The following is a 19,021-nucleotide window of genomic DNA, read 5'->3' as shown; positions in this document are numbered from 1 at the left end:
CTCTAGCCTTGGCTGAGTAGTGCAGTGAAACTGGGGTTCCAAAGATGACGAGTGAGGCCAGTCGAGTATTTATTTAAAACAAAAGTTTTGGGGCACAACTTATTATCTCCGAGCTGCCATCGGTTGTCACAACCCTTGAACGATTGAGGTGGAGGATTTGAGACCTGACGAGATGACGGGATAACCAGGCTCGTTCAAAAAAAAAAAAAATAAGATGGTCGGCCGAACGGGGATAACAAATAATAAGAGGGCCTCTGGTAGCTTTTTGATCCCCGAGTCTGCTGTAACAAGGCCCGCGCCAATCCCGAGATTGCCCGTCTACAAGCGAACAAGAACGCGATGAGGCACTGATTGGTAAGAAGGAGCAAAGACGAAAACGTGACCGGAGCGCAAGGACACAATGAAAAAGAAAAGAAAAGAAAAGAAGAAGAAGCGAGGCTGGCATTCCCGCATTTCCAACTTTCGGACATGTCTGATGCGGGCCGAATTGTTAGTTTAGTGGCGAGGATTTTCTCCGGTTCGGCACTACAGCCTAAGCGCGAGATGAAAATCCCACTTTAACGACGGCACAATTGGGGTCGTTCCCCTGTCATGTTGAATGCTTGGAAATGCAGTGCTGCCCAATGAAAGAGACTAGAAAAAGTCCACCCAAACTTTTTTGACGACCATCCAAGTATCGCGTTGAACGTTCGGCCCGAGAGTCAATCTTTTGGTAAGCAGTTGAGCTTGTTGACTCGGCACGGAGCGGAGATGCCCATCCGGCGTCAAAAAGAGGCAAAAGACATGGAGGAAGAAAACAAGTCCAACTCTGGTGTCATATTCAAGGCTAGGATGAGCCAAAGGTATATCCGAAAAAAAAAAAAAAAGAACATTGTTGGCCAGTCTCATGCTGTACACCGAAAGGCAACGTCTTTGAGAAGCCCCGTTCGGGAATAGGGCCCCCTTGGTTGCAAGACGTAGGCGAAAAACTACGCACCTCTCTGTTTCTCTCTTCGCGTTTCTGACCAGACAAGTAACCAAACCCGCCTCATAAGGATGCACTGGGGTAGAAAAAAAAGAAAAAAGGAAAAAGGAAAAAAAAAGCAGAGCTCTGTCATGCATGGCGGGCGGGCAAGCATACCGGACCTTGTTGCGCACTAATAAACTAGATGATGACGACACAGACTGAGCGAAAGCCGTGCTGAAGCCAGCGGCCAAGGCTCCACATTGACACTCGTAGCGGGCGAGTTGCTGATTATTAACAAGATGTTCGGTCATGTCGGTGTCGCCTCTTCTTTTCCTGAATATTCTCTTCCACATCTTCAAAGTACGATTTGGTCATCAATGACAAACAGATTAACAAATGAGGCATCGTAGCATATCATTCTAGATGTTTGTCATGTTGTGGTAGGTTCTGCGACAACGCATCCCCTTACCCTATATATATATAGTATATCTATATCCCACTCCAGCCATCTATATCCTGCAAGCATCAATGTGCCGCTGCCCCTAACGCGCGTACGCTGTCTATATGCCAAAGTAAAAGAAAGTCACATTCATTTCGCTCGTATCCAAAACAAAGTCCCGGCCGCGGCCCTATGTACAACTTTGACAGGCCAACCAACATGCTCCAATCTTACAACGTTGTCTCGGTCTGCACCACAACACTGGGTGCGTTTTAGTAATACTCTGGGAGGCCATTCTTGGCAAAGTCTGGCACGTCTGAATCGCAGTTAAAGTCCCGAGAATACGCCTTCTCAGGAAGGATACCGGCCTTGAGGCCGGCCTCGTAGGACCATTGCGGCGCGCTCTCCGTCTTCCAAGTCCAGTACCACCAGCCCCAGCCCTTCTCGAAGCTGTGCATCTGCGCCTCGGCAAACATTTTCAGAAACTTCTTATAGTCGGAACTCCATTTGCTGGGTTCCGCGTTGGCCTGGGCGCAGGAGCACTGCTTATTCTTTGTCGGGCACCTCGGTGTCAGGATGGACGTCTTGGGGTCTCCCGTGTTTAGAGTACCCTCCCATCGGTTGCCCCATCCAACGTTGGTGAGGTGTTTGGCGCAGTCGGTATCGGCTTGGGACCATTCAGCGAATAGTGTCGGTCCATAACCAGTGCTGGTGTCCATGCTCTGCTGCGTCTGCTCGGTCCACCCTTCACAGGCGTATTGGATCTTCTTTTGGTGTGAAAAGTCGATTTGATTTTCGTTGAAAATAACGTATTGATGAACATCGAGCGCCATGCTGTCATAGCCCGTCATGCGGCCTTGCCAATTTTCAAGGCCCATGAAGCCGTCGCCAAAGACCACTACGCCCTGGATGCCGTTCTTGCGTACCATCTTGTAGGCGTTTTCGGTCCAACTGATCACCTTGGAGGCATCCAGCAATACCATTCGTGGTTCATTTGCCAGCCCGTAGTGGCTAATAATGTTTTTATAGCGGTCCTGGCCAAAGAATTTGGACAGCCGGTCGTGAACATCCAGCGACCTCTGTGCGTTTGTGTCGCCGTCTGTGCCATTCAGCCAGCCGATAACACCCCATCGTCCGCTGTGGTTCCACCCATTCTGACTGCCTGGAAGCCCATGGAGGTCGAGGTTGATGCGCAGTCCGTATTTCCGTGCCCATTCGATACCGCGCAGCAGGTACCGCCAAGACGTACGGAACAAGTAAGGATCCCCATCATACGTTGTGACTGCCCAGTATGAAAACGGGATGCGCACATGATCCAAACCAGCGGCCGCGATTGCTTTGAATGTATCCTCGGTCACAAAAGACGAGTAGTGTTTCTCCAGCGTTGACGCTGCTGAGTCGCCCAAGTGCTTGACCAGTGTCCATTCGTCAATGATTCCCATACTGAGTGGGTAGTCGAATAAAGAGGGCGTTATCCATGGTTCCAGGGATAGCCACCCTCCCAAGTTCACCCCGCGCGCCGGTAGGTCAGTGTACTTCCCCCACGCCTTGTTCAGTGCTGGGACCTTGTCGTTTGCTTTTGCAGAGTCGTCCCATTTCGAGTACAGACCCATGACGGGTAGGTCGCCAACCATTTCATCTGTAAATGTGACGTTGAAATCGGTAGTGGTAGCCCACGTCCACGGATCTAGATATGTGTTTCGCCATTTCTCGGGAATAGAATTCCGATCCTGGCCACTCAGCGAGGATGATGAAGAGGTGTTGTTGCCTCCGCCTCCTCCCCCCTTCTTCTTTTGGCTTACTGCCACAGCGACAGCAATGATGATGATTAGCAAGACGACACTGATGCCTCCGAGTATCCACCATTTCTTCTTTTTGGTCCAACTCTTCCTTGGCTGTGGTAGAAGCTCTTGCTTTTCGTAGCTTTCGTCGCTCCAGCCACGGTGATGCCCTCGCGCACGACCTTCCTCCATAGCAGCGCCACTGACCACCCTCTTCTTCCTCTTCTTCTCCCTCCGCCTTCGCTCTTTTTCGTATGCTCGTTCGGCTTCATGATCGTCTTCATCTTCATAACGGGGGTGCGACTCGCGCCGGGGCTCGGGTTTTCGACTCTTGCGCTTGGCATTCTCCTTGTTCAACTGATTGAGAGCACCAGCTGAAAGCTTTTGCGAGCTTTTTGTACTTCGCGACTCTCGTCTTTCTCGCCTTTCTCGCCTTTCTCGCCTCTCTCGTCTCTCTCTCTCCCTTGCTTCCCGAGTGTCCCTGGTCTCCACGGTTTCACCGGTTTCTCTCGTATCGTCTGATGAAGTGCCTGGTCGTCTTGTATGTGATCTCCTTTTACGCTCATGATGTCGTCTGGGTTGCTCTCCGCTTCGTGGCCGCGATCGCGGGGTCTCTCGCGGCGAGTCCCTCGACGGCATTGTTTGCTAGACCACTTTATACTAATCTGAGCAGACTGGAATGCCCGGGAAGGAGAGGCACAGGGTGAGACCGTACAGAATTCATTTGGGTGAGCGAGAATGTCTTGGGTAGCCACGTCATTGCCCAGCCTTCAATAAATTTACCAAGTACTTCTACGTGGGCCGCCTCGTATGATGGTGGCTGCCGTTTTGCCGGTGTATCTGGCTTGGCTTGGCGCCGCGATGCTGTTGGCCGAGCAACGACATTGTCACAGCCACACTAGCACCAGCCTCATCTGTTTTTGGCTGTATTGATAGAATGCACTAGCCACTTTTCCCTTCCCCAGAACTAAGCGGCACAAGACGTGCTGCGGCCCGCTTTTCCCGGCTCTCCAGTTTCCAGGCCCTTGGCCCATTCGTCAACCCCGCGAGAGGCCGCAGCAAGCCGAGTCTCAGTCCGCTTGGTCGCTGTCTTCCTCGACAAAACCGTCCAGTGCGGCCGGCCGTGATACAATCTCTTTCCCCATCACTCCTCGCTCACCCGTTATTCATAACGCGACAAGTATCGCCTTGTCATATCAACATGAAGCGCCAAGTTGCTCGCCAATTTCGCACGGCCCTGCAAACGCACCGTCTGCCTACCGCCGCCCTTCCTCTGCACGCATCTCGTTGCTACTCTACACATCCCCCCAACGCCAAGCTGAACCTGCCTATCGAATATGGTTCTACGCCCTTATTAGCGCACAGCGTCGATGCGGTGCAAAAGAATCTAGAGATTCCCGCCGAGGTCCGCAACGGCGCAACCAAGAAGCTGAACCTCTTTCAGGCTGTCAATGACGCCCTCGGCACCGCTCTTGCTGAGGACGAGTCGGTAGTAGTCTTTGGTGAGGACGTCGCTTTCGGTGGTGTGTTCCGATGCACAATGAAACTCGCCGAGACACACGGCGGCGAGCGGGTCTTCAACACGCCACTTTCGGAACAGGGTATTCTGGGTTTCGGCATTGGCCTTGCTGCAGAGGGTATGCGCCCTGTCGCCGAGATTCAGTTTGCCGATTATGTCTACCCAGCCTTTGATCAAATCGTCAATGAAGCCGCCAAGATGCGATACCGTGATGGCAGCAACGGTCGCGGCGCCGGTGGCCTCACAGTACGCATGCCGTGTGGTGGTGTCGGTCACGGTGCGCTTTATCATTCGCAATCTCCGGAAAGCCTGTTCACACACGTTCCTGGAGTTCGTGTAATTATGCCGAGATCGCCTATCCAGGCCAAGGGCTTACTGCTATCCGCTATCCGCAGCAACGACCCGTGTATCTTCATGGAGCCCAAGATTCTTTACCGTGCTGCCGTTGAGCAGGTTCCTGTCGCTTCCTATGAGCTGCCGCTTTCCAAGGCTGAAGTGCTCAAGGAGGGTAGCAATGTCACGGTTATCTCATATGGTCAACCTCTTTATTACTGCATCGAGGCCATTCGTCAGATCGAGGCCCAGAGGCCCGACGTGACCATTGAACTTATCGACCTGCGCACTGTTCATCCATTTGACAGGGACACTGTCTTTGACAGTGTCAAGAAGACCGGAAGAGTAATGATTGTCCACGAGGCTTATACAACGGCCAGTGTTGGCTCCGAAGTGGCCGCAGCCATCCAAGAGAACCCGGATACGTTCAATAGACTGGAGGCGCCTGTCCGACGCGTGGCTGGCTGGGATGTGCACAACTCATTGGCTTTTGAGAGATTCCATCTTCCGGACATTACAAGTAAGTCGCCAATAAGAAGCCCCGAAACAGAGCCCTAGAGCAGGAACTGACCGCGTCTACAGGAGTATATGACAACATTAAGCGCCTGTTGGATTACTAGAACACAAAACACGTCCTTTCATGAAGCGAGATTTCAGTGGCATTCTGGAAAGATAAGATGGCTGTCACATTAGTAATATAGACCATGCTCAGGCAATATAAAAATCGAGAAAAATTGGAATTAGCATAACTCACACGATGTGTAATGCTCGTGTGCCGCCAAATTTGTGAGCTACAAAACATACAGTCTGTGTCTGTCGCGGAGCCTGCCCCTCTCGCCTTGTTTTGCCGTTGCTGTGCCCCGCCCACGTCACGCCGCCTCCACAGGTTACGCCAACGATAAGCTCTCGTCTTTCGCCAAAGAGTAAACGGTCGTCACCGTAATCGCGGAAATAATCTGGTTACTAGCAGGAGAACCCCATTTCAGCAATGTCGCAGCTCGAGACTGTGGCATCTTTCATCGAGGGAGCTCCCCCGGGCGAGGTGAGACGCCAGCTACCCCTCCTCGGAGCCAATTGCGCGAAACTCCTGAAGCTAACCTGCGCCTTTGGCCACAGCTTGCCGATGTCGTTGCCGGTGCGCATGCAGCCCATATCGTACTGCAACGTCCACGCGACCAGCAAAAACTGACAGTTTGCCTCTCCCCGCAGATATCAAGACCCTTACCGCATCGTCGCCGAATCTCCTCTCCCAGCTCGGACCGGCGTTTCAGAAGTACAACGAAGAGCAGTTGATTACCGTGAAGCTTCCGGGAAGCAGCCAATCTGTATATGCTTGCTTCTACCGAGTGCAAGGAGCAGGCCCGCTAATATTGCTGCTTGATACGAATAGGTCCTCGTGAGCGAACATAATGGCCTGGGCGACGGTCGATACTACGATGTCGAGAGCTCTTCGAGCTTTGCATTCGATCACGCCACGCAGGTTCGTGGCTACAAAGGATTGCAAGGTGGAGTGTATACTGACCTATACCCTCTATAGAAAGCCAGCGCTGTACAGAGCCATAGCATCGAAGGCGCGCAGGCCGATCTTACGTAGGTGGAACTCGAACAAGTCCAATGTGACGACTTCTACGAAGAGATACCAACTGCCACAGGAAATCTACACTAAAGGCCCTGGGGGCGTACATCTCAGAACATTTTCCCAACGCTGCTTATGGCGTGTACCCGATCGAGTCAGACTCCAAGATAGCCATCGTCATCGCGGCCAACAAGTACAGCCCGAACAACTTTTGGTAGGAAATGGCCATTCTCTCCGTTCCCTCGGCCATCGTCTAACAGAATGTGAAATAGGAACGGCCGTTGGAGGTCTGTTTACACATTTGACCCCTCGTCTGGCACGCTACAAGGGACCATCAAGGTCGACGTCCACTACTACGAAGACGGCAACGTGCGCTTGCAGACGAAGAAGCCGGTGTCTGTCTCGATTGCGTCCGGTACCGGTGCCGGCATCGCCAAGGAGATTTCATCAACGGAAAAGAAGTACCAAGAAGAGCTCAACAAGGGCTTTGTCAGCCTTAGCGAGGGCGCGTTCAAGGGCCTGCGCAGACAGCTGCCGGTTACCCGTCAGAAGATTGAGTGGGACAAGGTTACAGGCTACAGGCTTGGCCAGGATATCGGTGGTGGTTCGTCGAAGCGATAGTCTCTTGTCTCATCATCGGCAAAGCCAGAGGTACAAAGTCATAGAGCGTAGCACACTCGCAACAGCGTCGGGTGCTAGCAGGTATACAAGATTGAGAAAATTTTCACGCTACGTACATGTCATGAGCGGTAATTATAAACGGATTGGAGTGTGCTTTGCCATGCCTGGATGTCGATGGCGTTTGCTCGGTGCCATAAGGAGAGTGCGGGATGCATATGTGGTGCTCCATTGACACGTATCCCCCCGAAAGCCCGAACATGCGAACTGCTGCTGGCTGGCTGCCTCGTCATGCGGGCAGGCATGTGCAGCAGAGCGGCCAGGGGGGATGGAGTGCCTAGCCCTGTCCTTTTTTTCGTGGTGGGCGGTCAAAGGACAGGACAGGATCCGTGTGATCGGGAGCGGGATCTTCAACACCGCGGTGCCGGCTTGTGCGTGCGGGAGCAGTGCGAATGCGGGGAAAGCAAGGAAGCGCACCGCAGCCTGGGCTGGGCGGGAGGTGCGGATGAAGGAGAACGAAACAGGCCACGACAAGAATTGGGGCATGTGATGGTAGGATCATTTACCGGCACATGCCTACGTAACGCTTCGCAGTCTTCCCCAGATTACTTATGCGCCCGTGTTTCGTTTGGTAGGGAAGGGGTTCGGTTTTCTCATTGATGGAGTGGCATGATGAGGACTCGGCGCATCAGTAGAGGTCCGTTCCCCAGACTAGAGGTTGTCTTTACAAGGACTCGCCCAGATGCGCCTAAGGTGTCAGGTGCCTTGTTAATCTATAGCTAAGTTAGACAGTTGGTCAGCAAACAAGGTGATGCTCTATTTACAGAGAGGGGCAGTAGATGGATAAAAAACCTGGGTGCACTTATTTTATTAGTTAGTACTTATTAGGCATGCCAAAAAAAAAAGAAAAAAAGAAAAAAGTCAAAGAAAAAAAAATCCAAATTTTGGCCAGACAAGTCCTTTCCATGTCTTGATTCTTCGTGTTCGCTTTCTTCTCTCTCAATGATAATACATAAATACGAAGAAAGGTTGCCACTGATTATTAGGCTGGGACTAGATGGGTGTGTGTATCCTTGCCTTGCTTACGCCACATCAGACGACACGGCTGACTTGGATCCGAACAGAGGTTTAGAAGAAACGGCGGCATGCTGTACAATCGAATGAGTTGACACGACGCCTGGTTGGAAGAGACGTGGTCAGAAAGTCAGAATGATGCAGTAACCCCGTCTCTATGCAAGACACCACGCGTCGAAGGAACCGTGGCTTCGCAGGTTTCCTTTTTAGCCTATTAAAAACCCATTAGAAGAAAGATTTTAGAATTTCCCGATGAGGACGTCGACAAGCTTGGCGGCGACCGCAAAGCCTAGAACAGCAAAGTTCAAGTTGAAGGCATTCCCGAGACGCCTGTATGTCCGGAGGTTGGTACGTCAAGACATCCTAAACAAGGTTCCGCAACCCCATATGCAACGGCTATACAGCTTCAGCGACCGGATCAAAGTGACAGCTAGGCATACGAAAGCTAACATGTCCTATACATGGTGGCTGAAGTACATCAATCATGGCAAGGCCAGGATTCTACCTTAAGCGATGCAGCATGGTGAACAAGGCCATTGCGTGTGAGTATGGCGAGGAGAGGCGGTGGCATGGCCGAGAGTACGCAGCGTGCTCTCACTTTTATATTTACTGAGTAATAAAGCTGGATTCTGCGACAACGAGTCTCCTCCGGGGGCGTGATTGGACGACTCGGATGCTTTGCTGACTTTTCAGCTTGCAGGTTCGCTGGTGGAAATGATTCGTGTCACTGGTCTGGGAGAGAGGTGAAACCTGTGGTACAGACGAGAGAACGGGCCGAACAAAGCAAAAATCGTGTCAGCCTGGCCAGATTATTGAAAGGGTCTGTACAGTTTGCAGCAAGGTGCCATGAGGCAGATGCTGTTTGTTGGATGGGCGATGTCATGGTCGGCTTTCCGTGTACCAGTAGCCACCCTCCCCTCCCTTTCGAACAAGTTTACGGAGGACTCGCGTACCTGCCAGTAAAGAATTGTTTCGCCCACTAATTAGCTGGGCAGCGGGATTCTGGAGTGATCTGGCTTCCGCGGATGGCCGGGACGCCACGAATCAAGGATGGGCTCGGCTTCGATGTCGGAGCGCTCCAGGATGCCGCTGCCCAGCGCCGGAATGCACTGCAACTGCAGCACTCTCTGATGAGTCTCTGCAGGTAGTGTAGCGCTCACCCACTCACTGCTCAATGCCTAGCATCACCGCCTGGGCCGGGCCTGGCAGGCGGCCGGGCGGGCCCTGGGGCTTCCTCTGTGCATAGTGCAGTTGGTGCCCCCCCGACGAATAGGAGCCGGCAGACGGTAATTTGCAAAACCGCGATTGGCTGCCGCTAAGACATGGGTGGACCATTCGCCCACTCAGTCTTTTAATTGCGATTTGTGGATGGGCCGCCGCTCTGTTGGGGCAGCTGTCGCTCGAAGGGGGCCTGTGGCCTGCCACTGCCCAGCGGGCCCTGCAGGGCGTCCAGGGCATCCAGTGCGCTAGCCGGTGCTGCTTCCAATATACCGAACCAGGCCCGGAAGACGTGGTCCCTTTTCCGTCCTCCGTAGCGCAAACCACTGCCTAGGCTTACCTCTTGGTGCTGATCTGACTTTCCGCACCCTTCATCTCAACGTTTCTTCCTCTCCTTCCCCCAGATTCCAGTTGCGTTCCGCTTCCTACGCTCTGCAGCCTTTGCCAGCCCTCTGCGAAAACGACTCCTCTGACGAACCCACCGACGTCACCACAGGATCCATCCCTTTTCTCCTCCAGATACCCTCCCCTAATACCATACTTTCGACCACCGTCGACCGAGCCAGAAAAAAAAAAATGTCGGAAATCAAAGAGTTCAGCTTCCAAGATGTTGCGGAGCACAACACCAAAAAGGACTGCTTCCTCGTAGTCCACGATAAGGTCTATGACTGCTCCAAGTTCATTGACGAGCATCCGTAAGTCGAAATTTTGTTCGAGGTGGCGCAAAGACGCCATTGCAGCGCACCCGTTCCAAAGGACACTTTGCTGACCGCAGCCTCGTTGGTCGTAGTGGTGGTGAGGAGGTCATCCTCGATGTCGCCGGTCAGGACGCCTCCGAGGCTTTTGAGGATGTCGGCCACTCTGACGAGGCTCGCGAGAGCCTCGACGAGCTCCTCGTCGGCACCCTGAAGCGCCAGGTAAGAATCCGGAACAATTGCACCCGGCGGCACTCGACAGCCGCATCGAGCACACGCATCAACTCATTGTACATTTTCTGACTGGACTTCTACAGCCCGGCGACCCTGCCCCCAAAGCTACTCCCGCCACCAAGACTGCCAACTCTGGCAACGCCGACAGCACTGGCCTCGGCATTGGCCTCTACGGCGTCGTTCTCATTGGCGGTATCATCGGATACGTTGGCTACCAGTACCTTCAGAACCAACAACAACAGCAGTCTGCTTAAATTCAACAAGCGTTTCTACGGTGAGCAGGCAGGTCCCACCGGCAACGTGACATGGCGGCTGTGAAGCCGACGACATACAATGCTCGTCGCAATGGGATCCATGTCCAAGATATGAGTGTTTAACAAAAATTGGGAGTTTGCATAGGGTTCGAGCGTTGAACGGAATGGGGTCCTCATGCCAGGTGCTCGCATGATGCGATTACGCACGGGGTGTGTGACTGGTTTTGATAGAACGGCGCACGCGCAACTGATGCTCCGCCTCCGCGCCTATCCTACAGACAGTTGAGGTGCTGTTTGGCGGCGCATCTTAGATAGATTTCGCGTTTTAGATACAACTGTTTTAATCAATGATACATGTGGGAAATTCTACAGATACGCAGTGGCGAGTCCACTGCACTTCGCACCCGGATCATCTCTTGTGCGACGTGAACCGCCTTGAGTTTGGCCATGCACATGCAAACGCACTAGCCACACGGTATTTCCGACGCCACAGCCACCAGCCACGTCGCACTGCCTGGAGCTGTACAACTTTGTTTCAATAGTTTCATCCACCCGACGACGGGCCCTGTGCTTCTTTGCAACTCTCGCATCACCGCCCTCGCCCCCGCTTCTCACCAACTGCAAGACTGCCTTCATCGTTCTCGCATCGCCTGGCTCATCGCACGCGCAAACCGAAACATACACGGCCCCTCCTCACGACGCTGCTGCCGCCGCGGCCATTAGTCGGTCGCCGCCATGTCTTCCTACCTGGAGAAGCAGTCCGCTGCCTTCAAGGGCACGCTCGCGTCGGCAGCGTCCAAGCTCTCGAACCCGATGAGCGTCAAGGCCGCCTCCCTCGCGCCGCCGTCGCCGTCGCCGTCGGCGGCCTCGGACGGCGCGACGCCCACGCCGACCGCCAAGCGCAAGAGGGAGGCCCACCCCGAGGTCTTCTCCCAGCCGCAGCTGACGGGCTACGGCGTGGACGTCAAGTCGCACATGAAGTTCGCCGTCGACTTCCTCAAGGCGCGCGGCGTGGCCAAGTCGATGAAGGACATCATCGACCACCTGAGCGTGCGCGGCACGTCGGACGAGCACAAGCAGGAGCTGGCCGAGGGCCTGCGCGGCCACCCGCGCGTCGAGTGGAAGCCGGACACGAGCCTGAGCGAGCAGACGTGGCGGACGGGCATGTACAGCTACCGCCCCGTCGTGCCCGGCGTCAAGGACGCCACGAGCCTGCTCGCCTTCCTGCAGCGCAAGACGGACGCCTCGAGCCTGGCCGTGCGCGACCTCAAGGACGGCTGGCCCGACTGCGAGGACACGCTGGCCCGCCTCGAGAGCCAGCACAAGATCCTCGTCACGCGCACCAACCGCGAGAACGTCGCCCGCCACGTCTGGCTCGACGACGCCTCCCTGCACCACGCCATTCAGCCCGAGTTTCAGGCCATGTGGCGCCGCGTCCAGGTCCCCAGCGTCGACGACATGCACCGCAAGCTGGTGAGCGTCCAGCTCAAGCCCACGAGCGAGGACCCGCTCAAGATTGCCGCCGCCGCCGGCAACAAGCCCAAGGTCCAGAAGAAGCGGGCCAGCAAGCGTGGCGGCAAGCAGACCAATGTCCACATGACTCACCTCCTGCAAGATTATAGCAATCTTCGACGCTGAGGGGTGAGTTGTCTGGTGTCGGGTCGAGTCTTTGGGGAGCAGAGCGAGCGCTGCGTCGAAAGGAGGCGGGAGGCAGAAAATGGGGGTAAGAAAAGGTTGTGTATCATACGGACATCATCATTTGTTTTGGGTGATTGGGCGCATTGTGTATGGGCGTTTTTCTTTTTCCTGGTCATTTCCTATTCCAGTTTTACAAAAAATTAGTTGCATCTTGCTCGTTTCGTCATCTCAGTTTGCTAGCAATTAGGCAAGACCAAGAGACATGGTAGAGACTCGAGACTTGGACCAGCGGGCGTTTTTTCAGGGGCACATGAATATTGTAACGGCGAGTTACTTGTCAGAGATGGTTGGGAATTAATAGTATAGGACCGATTCAATGCTGCGTGGATCTTGGAAAAGGTTATCCATGCTTATTCTTCCATGCTGCTCTTGACCTGCCATCCCATATGAACTTGAAGAAACTACGAGATGCGGCCAGCCGCACATGCTACCACATTCGACAGTTGTCGGGTTGCAAGAATTTCGTATAGTAGCATTGGCGGCATATATGTGCCTCTCTCTTCTCGGATGGATGACCTTGGTCCTCGGCCAACACGCAAGCATTTCACAGCACGTCCAGTCTTTATTTCAGAAGGGAACACCAAAGAAGGGGGCTGGTGTAACTCCTCAAGTTTGTAGTAGAATTCATCAAGTCGCTAAGTCGTGAGTAGTGTAGGTATCTCTATAAACGCAGCATGAAATGGACAAAAGAAAAAACTTGGCGGAGCAGCGACACTGGGTGACAGCGTCTCATCTCGCCCAACAGAGTCCGACGGGAATGGGTGATGCTTCTGCAGAGGCCGAGTCTATGCTGAAAAAAGTATAAAACAGTAAAAAGGTATGTTTAAAAGCAAAAAAAAAAAGAAGAAGAAGAAGGAGAAGAAGCGAGGTGTTCTGGTATTTTGCACCTGACTGACATTGTCAATTGCACATGCGCATCCCTGAAATGCCGTTTTGTAGGGTATTAAAGTAAAGGCTGTTGCAAAGAGACAGAATGAGCCCACACGGTAAAATGTGAAATTAAATGTCAAGTCGAATTTGTATCGTGTCATGTGTTGCCGGCCGTAACGCTGTATGATGAATTTACCCAGCAAGGAGATGCCCACTACAGGCAGTGTATATGCCTCTACGGGCAGCATGTATGTTGTACGTTGGCTGTTTCTTTTTATCCTCTCTCTCTCTTTGATCCAGCGAGTCGCCAGTCGTAGGCCCTGTTCCGAGAGCCAGGGGCCTCATTGCGCAATCTTCTCCTCGTAAATCTTGGTGAAGAGGTCGGTAAAGACCTGCGACTCCTGGAAGCCGCCGACCTTGAAGCGGCCGAGTACGGTGACGCAGGGCACGGCCTCGATGCCGCGGGCCTCGCGGGCGGCCTCGACCTCGCGGTCGACGCGGCGGGTGGCGTCGTCGTCGGCGAGCTCGAGGAAGACGTCCTCCCTGTCGAGGCCGAGGCCGTCGGCGGCGACGCGGGCGAGGACGTCGGCGTCGGAGATGTCGCGGCCCTCGACGAGGCCGGCGCGCATGAGCAGCTCGACCATGAGGGCCTGGGCGCGGCGGCCGCCGCGGCGGGCGGCGAGGGCGACGAGCTTGTGGGCGTCGCGCGTGGCGCCGATGCGGCCCGAGAAGTCGAAGCGGAGGCCGTGCGCGGCGCCGGCGCCGCGCATGCGGTCCAGCAGCGCCCGCAGCTTGTCCTCCTCGGGCACGGCGCTCGCGTAAAAGTCGAGCGTCGCGCAGCTGCTCTTGAGCATGGGCGCCACGTAAAACGGCCGCCAGCCAATCTCGAACTCGACCTCGGGGTGGCGCGCCACAAAGGCGTCCATGGCCGCCTCGAGGCTGCGCATCTCAATGTAGCACCACGGGCAGATGAAGTCGACGTACACCTCGACGGGGATCAGCATCCGCTGCGTCGACACCTGCGGGATCAGCATCCTGCTCCCGGCGTCCTGCCAGCCCCGCACGTCCCAGGGCCCCTTGGCGCTGCCGGCGGCGGCGGCGGCAGCAGGAGGAGGTACGGGCTTGTGGCCGGCGGCGGGCGAGTGCAGGCTGGGCGCGGGCGCCGTGGTCGTCATGCGGGCCGAGGCGGAGAGGCGTCCTTTGTGTTGTCCGGGCGGCGGGTTTTTGGAGTCTTGCGGGACGGGACGGCGGTGCCTCCCCGTGGACGAGACGGACCAAAAGACGAGCCCAAACACAGGCAACCAGTTACCAGTGGGATCGGTGAGCTGCGTGTTGCAGGCTGCAGATGCGTCTGATAACGCGACGGCGGATATCTCGGGTTTGAGCTGACTGGGAATGCGCTTGACGTGTATTCAGAGGCAATTTTCCCGGGTTGAGGACACTCCAGATCATGTAGACTTGTGCTGTGTCTTGAACAGGCTTGTTTCAAGCGCTTGGTTCGTGGGCGATGCGTGTGTATTTCGAACCCAGTAGGAGATGGACGAGTCGGCGCGGCTGTTGTTCAGTAAAGACGTCATCAAATGGAGGCTGCGTGATCCAGGCAACTATATAAAGACGAATGGAAAGTTGACATGTATACAATGCGTATTCTGCGACTAGGTGACCCGGCGACAAGGCTAGCGATTTGCAAAGAAGGCCCTTATTCTCCGGTAAAAAGTCCTTTGCGAGGCGTGAAGCCGCTGCAGGCGAGTGACGTCGACGCTGTTGGCTATCAAAGGAGCGCTTTGGCTCGCTTCTATGGCGTGGTTTTGCCAACGTTGTCGGACGAGAATGGTGTTAGTGGGCTGATACGGGGTTCGCGACCCCCACAATTGTTTCGAGCCGCTTGGCTTTTTTGCCTTTTAAGTTTTTTTGTTTCGACAATCGGGCTTGGTGAGATGTGTCAAGAGGAGAGAGAGAGAGAAGGGGAGGGGAGGAGAGGAGAGCGGACGTCGTCGAGTAATTGTACCCCGAAACGCGGCCCGTCCGACGTCAACGAGAAGGAGAAAAACTGTGGACCGAAGAATGACGGCGGGCCCCCGAAAAAAAAAAGAGAGACAAAGGCCACCGCTGCAAAGGGCCTACTCAGTACGCCAAAATGGACGACGACTCCATCCGCCTGCCTACCTTACAGGCTATGTACCAGGGGGGGTGCCCTACACATCAGCAATGAATACTAATTGCGAGGTTCCACCATTTCTCTCTTTTGCCTTTTTCGCAGCGCGCCCGTCGAGCTGGGCTGGAACCGTATTCGAGCTAGAGGAGGCAAGCATGTGGACGCAGGGATGGGGGGGGGGGGGGGGCCTGCGTCAAGCCTGGTCGATGAATGCTAACGGATTATATCGGCCATCAATGCGAAAGCTCTCTTTCGTATCTATTTATCTAACCATTTAACGCCGCACAGGTTGCACCAATTGACCGTACGCCTTCATTTTCGGCCCAATTCTGGAGTCCAAGGACATCTCCAAGCCAAGTAGCAAAGATGACGCAAAGGATAACACCACTTCACTTGCCAATCTCTACCCAGCACTGAATAATTGCCAACAGTGTTGGCGGGGTTCGGCAGACTCGCCAAGCTGTTCTTTGTCTTCTTTCTTTTTTTTTACCTTCTCGCCAGAGGGCGTCTCTAGTTGGGGCACTATCGAAAGGGGGGGGGCCGCGCGCTGGATCTCGCATTCGCACCAATCATGGTGGCATACTAAATCGTGGGCTCGTCATGGACGACGCCTCTCGGCTGTCTTTATTGTCAATGGCGGCATCTTCTTTCACTCTCTCCCTCTCTCTCTGCTTTTTTCTTTGACCCATTGCCTCTCCGTCCCGACTCGCGGCAGGTCGCAATGCGTCATGCAAGCCAGCTCGCCAGGCTGATGATGATTATAATTTACGCAAGTATCTTGCCGTTGTGAACCGACTCGGTGGCTTACAAGATTACAAATCATTTAATCGCGGATATTCTTTTTCGTTTTGGCGACCGGGGGGGTGGGGGGGTAGAGAGAAACGGGAAAAAAGCTTGTGCCAGGGGGGGTGTGGCGTGAAAGAGCCAAATGTTGACAAAACATTTATTATTTAGATCACACGCCAGAAAGAAACGGCCACCGACTTGGATAAAAAATCCAAAAAAAATCGGGGAATGACGGTTGTGTGTGGCTTGATTTCATAGTTGACCAGATAAGCGAAGAGACATAAAGAGTGAACCCTCACTCATTACGTATTTTGAGACAGCACTTTCCACGATGAATTCGGACTCGGACTAGGCAAAACGGATGCCAACTGATCCGGTTTCTGCAGATCCATTTACGATCTGCCCATCCTTCTTGACCGCAGAAACAGTGGCCCAAAGGTCTCCCCTCACGTGGCTGTCGCGTTATTGGGTCTAACAAGAGGTTGGAGTTGGTTGGCGGATGCAGCCGACCTTTCTCTCGGTCGAATTCACCGAGCTGTTCAGTTGAAGCGGTCCATGGGCCTTGTCTACGACGGCCGGGACGGACAACTTGTGCTAATAATAAGCCTCGGCCGAGAGAACGACAAAGCGGAGACTGCATCTGGCCGGGCGGGTTCGTGCCGGTGATGGTAATAGAGTTTTTTTTTGCAGGTTCAATTTGGAGTGGGTGCTTATGGAGATGCTCACAATGCCTCAAGGATCAAGGATGTTGTGTGTAAATCTTGTCTTGTTTCGAACCATTGTAGAAGAGAAGAAGAGAAGAAGAAAAAAAACGCAAGCATAAAACACGCAAGACCTGGTCACAAAGGACGTTTTGCAGGTGGCCTGTCGAGCTGAAAAATGCCACGAGAGTCATGATTCGAGACTGTGTGTCAGAGTCGACGGCGGTGGATGGCTGAATGTATCGACAAAAGGAGAAACAAGCAAGTCCAGTGCCAGACCGTTGGCCAACATGGAAAGACCAGGGGTTACTCTGACGTCTGAGCCTCTATCTGGAGCAAACGACGATCATTGTCTGACGGCACAAGGCAAGCTCTGTGTCTGGGAAGGCTGGCCAGGTATGGAGCTTCCGCTCCGAGAAGGGGGCCAGGGAAGGCGGGGGCGGAAGGGGATGGAGAGAGCCCGAATGAGAGCGTGGGAGAGAGAGAGAGATGCCAAGCCATGACCAGCCCGCTGGAGAAGACACAAAAAAGGGTCTACTCCAGAGGACCCTGGGAGAAGAGGAGAATAGGAGAATAAAAAAAGTTGAGATGTGATGTAGTATTCTCCTACTCCGTTCTGGCGCAGACAGGGGGGGAGAGGCAGAGAGACAGACAGAGACAGAGAAGGGAATACTTGAATGATTAGTTTTTCAACGAACCAGGGTTCTTGTCCCAGCGCAGCCAGTTACTGATGGAGATGCGAACCGGGCGTCGCACCCCTGCTTCTCCGGACTGCCTAAACAGGCAATTAGAACGGAGCCGATTTTCTGATTTGTAGAGAGCCGCAGCGGCGGTGCCACCAGTCAAGGCCCGCTCCCTCTACTACTTTATTGCACCAGTTTTGTTTTGCGCAATACTATTATGCGTTTTAACCCTCATTATTGTTGTTGTTGTTTTTTTTTTTTTTGCTTTTTTTTGGGAGGAGGGGGCACACACAACCTCTTGAGAACCGTTGCGTGTCAAAGAGCCTTGGGTCCCCTTTTTTATGCTTGGGGAGCTGCAACTAGCCCAAAGCTAAAAGGCGCATCATCTTGGCGCTCTCGCCTTTTTTTTTCTTTTTCTTTCTCTTCTTCTTATTTTTTTTATTTTTATTTTTTACACATGTTCTTCTTGGCGTTTTTGCTGATTAGTATAATACCACCTCGCGGAGCTGCCGTTCCACCTCAAACCTCATCTGCCACTCGACGTCATGCGTCTAGAGACACTGATTGTGGCTCCAACGACGTGAACTCATACATACACACGCGCACACGAGGGTCTTTTGCTTCTTTTTTTCCTTCTCCCTTTTATTTTTATTTTTATTTTATTTTTATTTTATTTTATTTTTTTTGTCATGGTGGTATGGTGCCTGCGTCGCAACTTGTGCGCGCTGGTAGAAGCTGTAAATTTTATAAAAGGGACTGACTCGCCATCCTCGATAAAGGTGCATTCAGCACTACGCAGGACTTGGCATTAACGGATGCTCTTGTGATTACTGAGGCGGTATAACAGCATTGGTCATTCGTCTCTCATGGCGCCGCCGCCGCCGCCGCCGCCGCCACCACTTTGTCCCACGAAGAGACAACGGCAGCCAATCACTCTCCCGGACAAGCTTCCGAAGCCTACCAGGCATGTCGTCATGTTCACTGCCGGCGATGATTCGGCAAGGGTCCCCTCAATGCCCCTACAAATTTGGTCCTTTTTCACCTGCATGCACCCTGCATGCACCCTGCATGTATGAACAGCCAGCGCCGAGGCGGGGGGTAATTGCGACATCATGATATTGCGACTCCGGACAAGGCCATGATTACAATTCACATATTCTCGGCAAGTACATCCCTGCTACTCTTATTTCCTTCTCGACCCCTTTTCCGGAATATTGCAGAGTTATTTAGGCGATACCTTGTTTTTTTTTTTTTTCCTTTGCGTTTGTATCGATTCTTCTCGTTGCTTCTCGCGTCGCAAACCCGTATATATATCATGGCGCCATCTTAGCATAGGTTCGCGACTGAGCAACGAGCCGTACGTAGAAATGATATGGACGACAACAGTAAATAGACAGTATAGGCCAAATACAACACTATGACTCCGAGATGCAAAGCCCCG

The 19,021-nt window shown here is 53.6% G+C and overlaps 6 protein-coding genes across 6 annotated transcripts; 4 read left to right on the top strand and 2 right to left on the bottom strand.

Moving 5' to 3' along the window:
* Positions 1-1,657: 1,657 nt before the first annotated feature.
* On the bottom strand, positions 1,658-3,358 carry V2A60_006736 (glycoside hydrolase superfamily; the record flags this gene model as incomplete). Its single annotated transcript, XM_083258028.1, has 1 exon — positions 1,658-3,358. The coding sequence occupies one exon, from the start codon at positions 3,356-3,358 to the stop codon at positions 1,658-1,660; it is 1,701 nt and encodes a 566-aa protein (XP_083114154.1).
* Positions 3,359-4,367: 1,009 nt separating this feature from the next.
* On the top strand, positions 4,368-5,638 carry V2A60_006735 (thiamine diphosphate-binding protein; the record flags this gene model as incomplete). Its single annotated transcript, XM_083258027.1, has 2 exons — positions 4,368-5,538; positions 5,601-5,638. The coding sequence occupies 2 exons, from the start codon at positions 4,368-4,370 to the stop codon at positions 5,636-5,638; spliced, it is 1,209 nt and encodes a 402-aa protein (XP_083114153.1).
* A 368-nt stretch (positions 5,639-6,006) lies between these two features.
* V2A60_006734 (F-actin-capping protein subunit alpha) lies at positions 6,007-7,215 on the top strand (the record flags this gene model as incomplete). The annotated part of the gene is made up of 7 exons (XM_083258026.1): positions 6,007-6,060; positions 6,135-6,153; positions 6,228-6,343; positions 6,409-6,498; positions 6,556-6,608; positions 6,671-6,808; positions 6,867-7,215. The coding sequence occupies 7 exons, from the start codon at positions 6,007-6,009 to the stop codon at positions 7,213-7,215; spliced, it is 819 nt and encodes a 272-aa protein (XP_083114152.1).
* Positions 7,216-10,080: 2,865 nt separating this feature from the next.
* On the top strand, positions 10,081-10,687 carry V2A60_006733 (cytochrome b5-like heme/steroid binding domain-containing protein; the record flags this gene model as incomplete). The annotated part of the gene is made up of 3 exons (XM_083258025.1): positions 10,081-10,199; positions 10,295-10,421; positions 10,517-10,687. 3 exons carry the CDS (start codon positions 10,081-10,083, stop codon positions 10,685-10,687), a joined length of 417 nt encoding a protein of 138 aa, XP_083114151.1.
* A 735-nt stretch (positions 10,688-11,422) lies between these two features.
* Positions 11,423-12,325, top strand: V2A60_006732 (transcription factor TFIIE subunit TFA2; the record flags this gene model as incomplete). The annotated part of the gene is made up of 1 exon (XM_083258024.1): positions 11,423-12,325. The coding sequence occupies one exon, from the start codon at positions 11,423-11,425 to the stop codon at positions 12,323-12,325; it is 903 nt and encodes a 300-aa protein (XP_083114150.1).
* Positions 12,326-13,596: 1,271 nt separating this feature from the next.
* On the bottom strand, positions 13,597-14,832 carry V2A60_006731 (thioredoxin-like protein; the record flags this gene model as incomplete). Its single annotated transcript, XM_083258023.1, has 2 exons — positions 13,597-14,655; positions 14,782-14,832. 2 exons carry the CDS (start codon positions 14,830-14,832, stop codon positions 13,597-13,599), a joined length of 1,110 nt encoding a protein of 369 aa, XP_083114149.1.
* Positions 14,833-19,021: the final 4,189 nt, after the last annotated feature.

This window comes from Cordyceps javanica, chromosome 4, assembly GCF_051103115.1.
Source record: "Cordyceps javanica chromosome 4, complete sequence".
NCBI lineage: Eukaryota > Fungi > Ascomycota > Sordariomycetes > Hypocreales > Cordycipitaceae > Cordyceps > Cordyceps javanica.
This window is presented reverse-complemented; position numbering and strand designations above follow the sequence as displayed.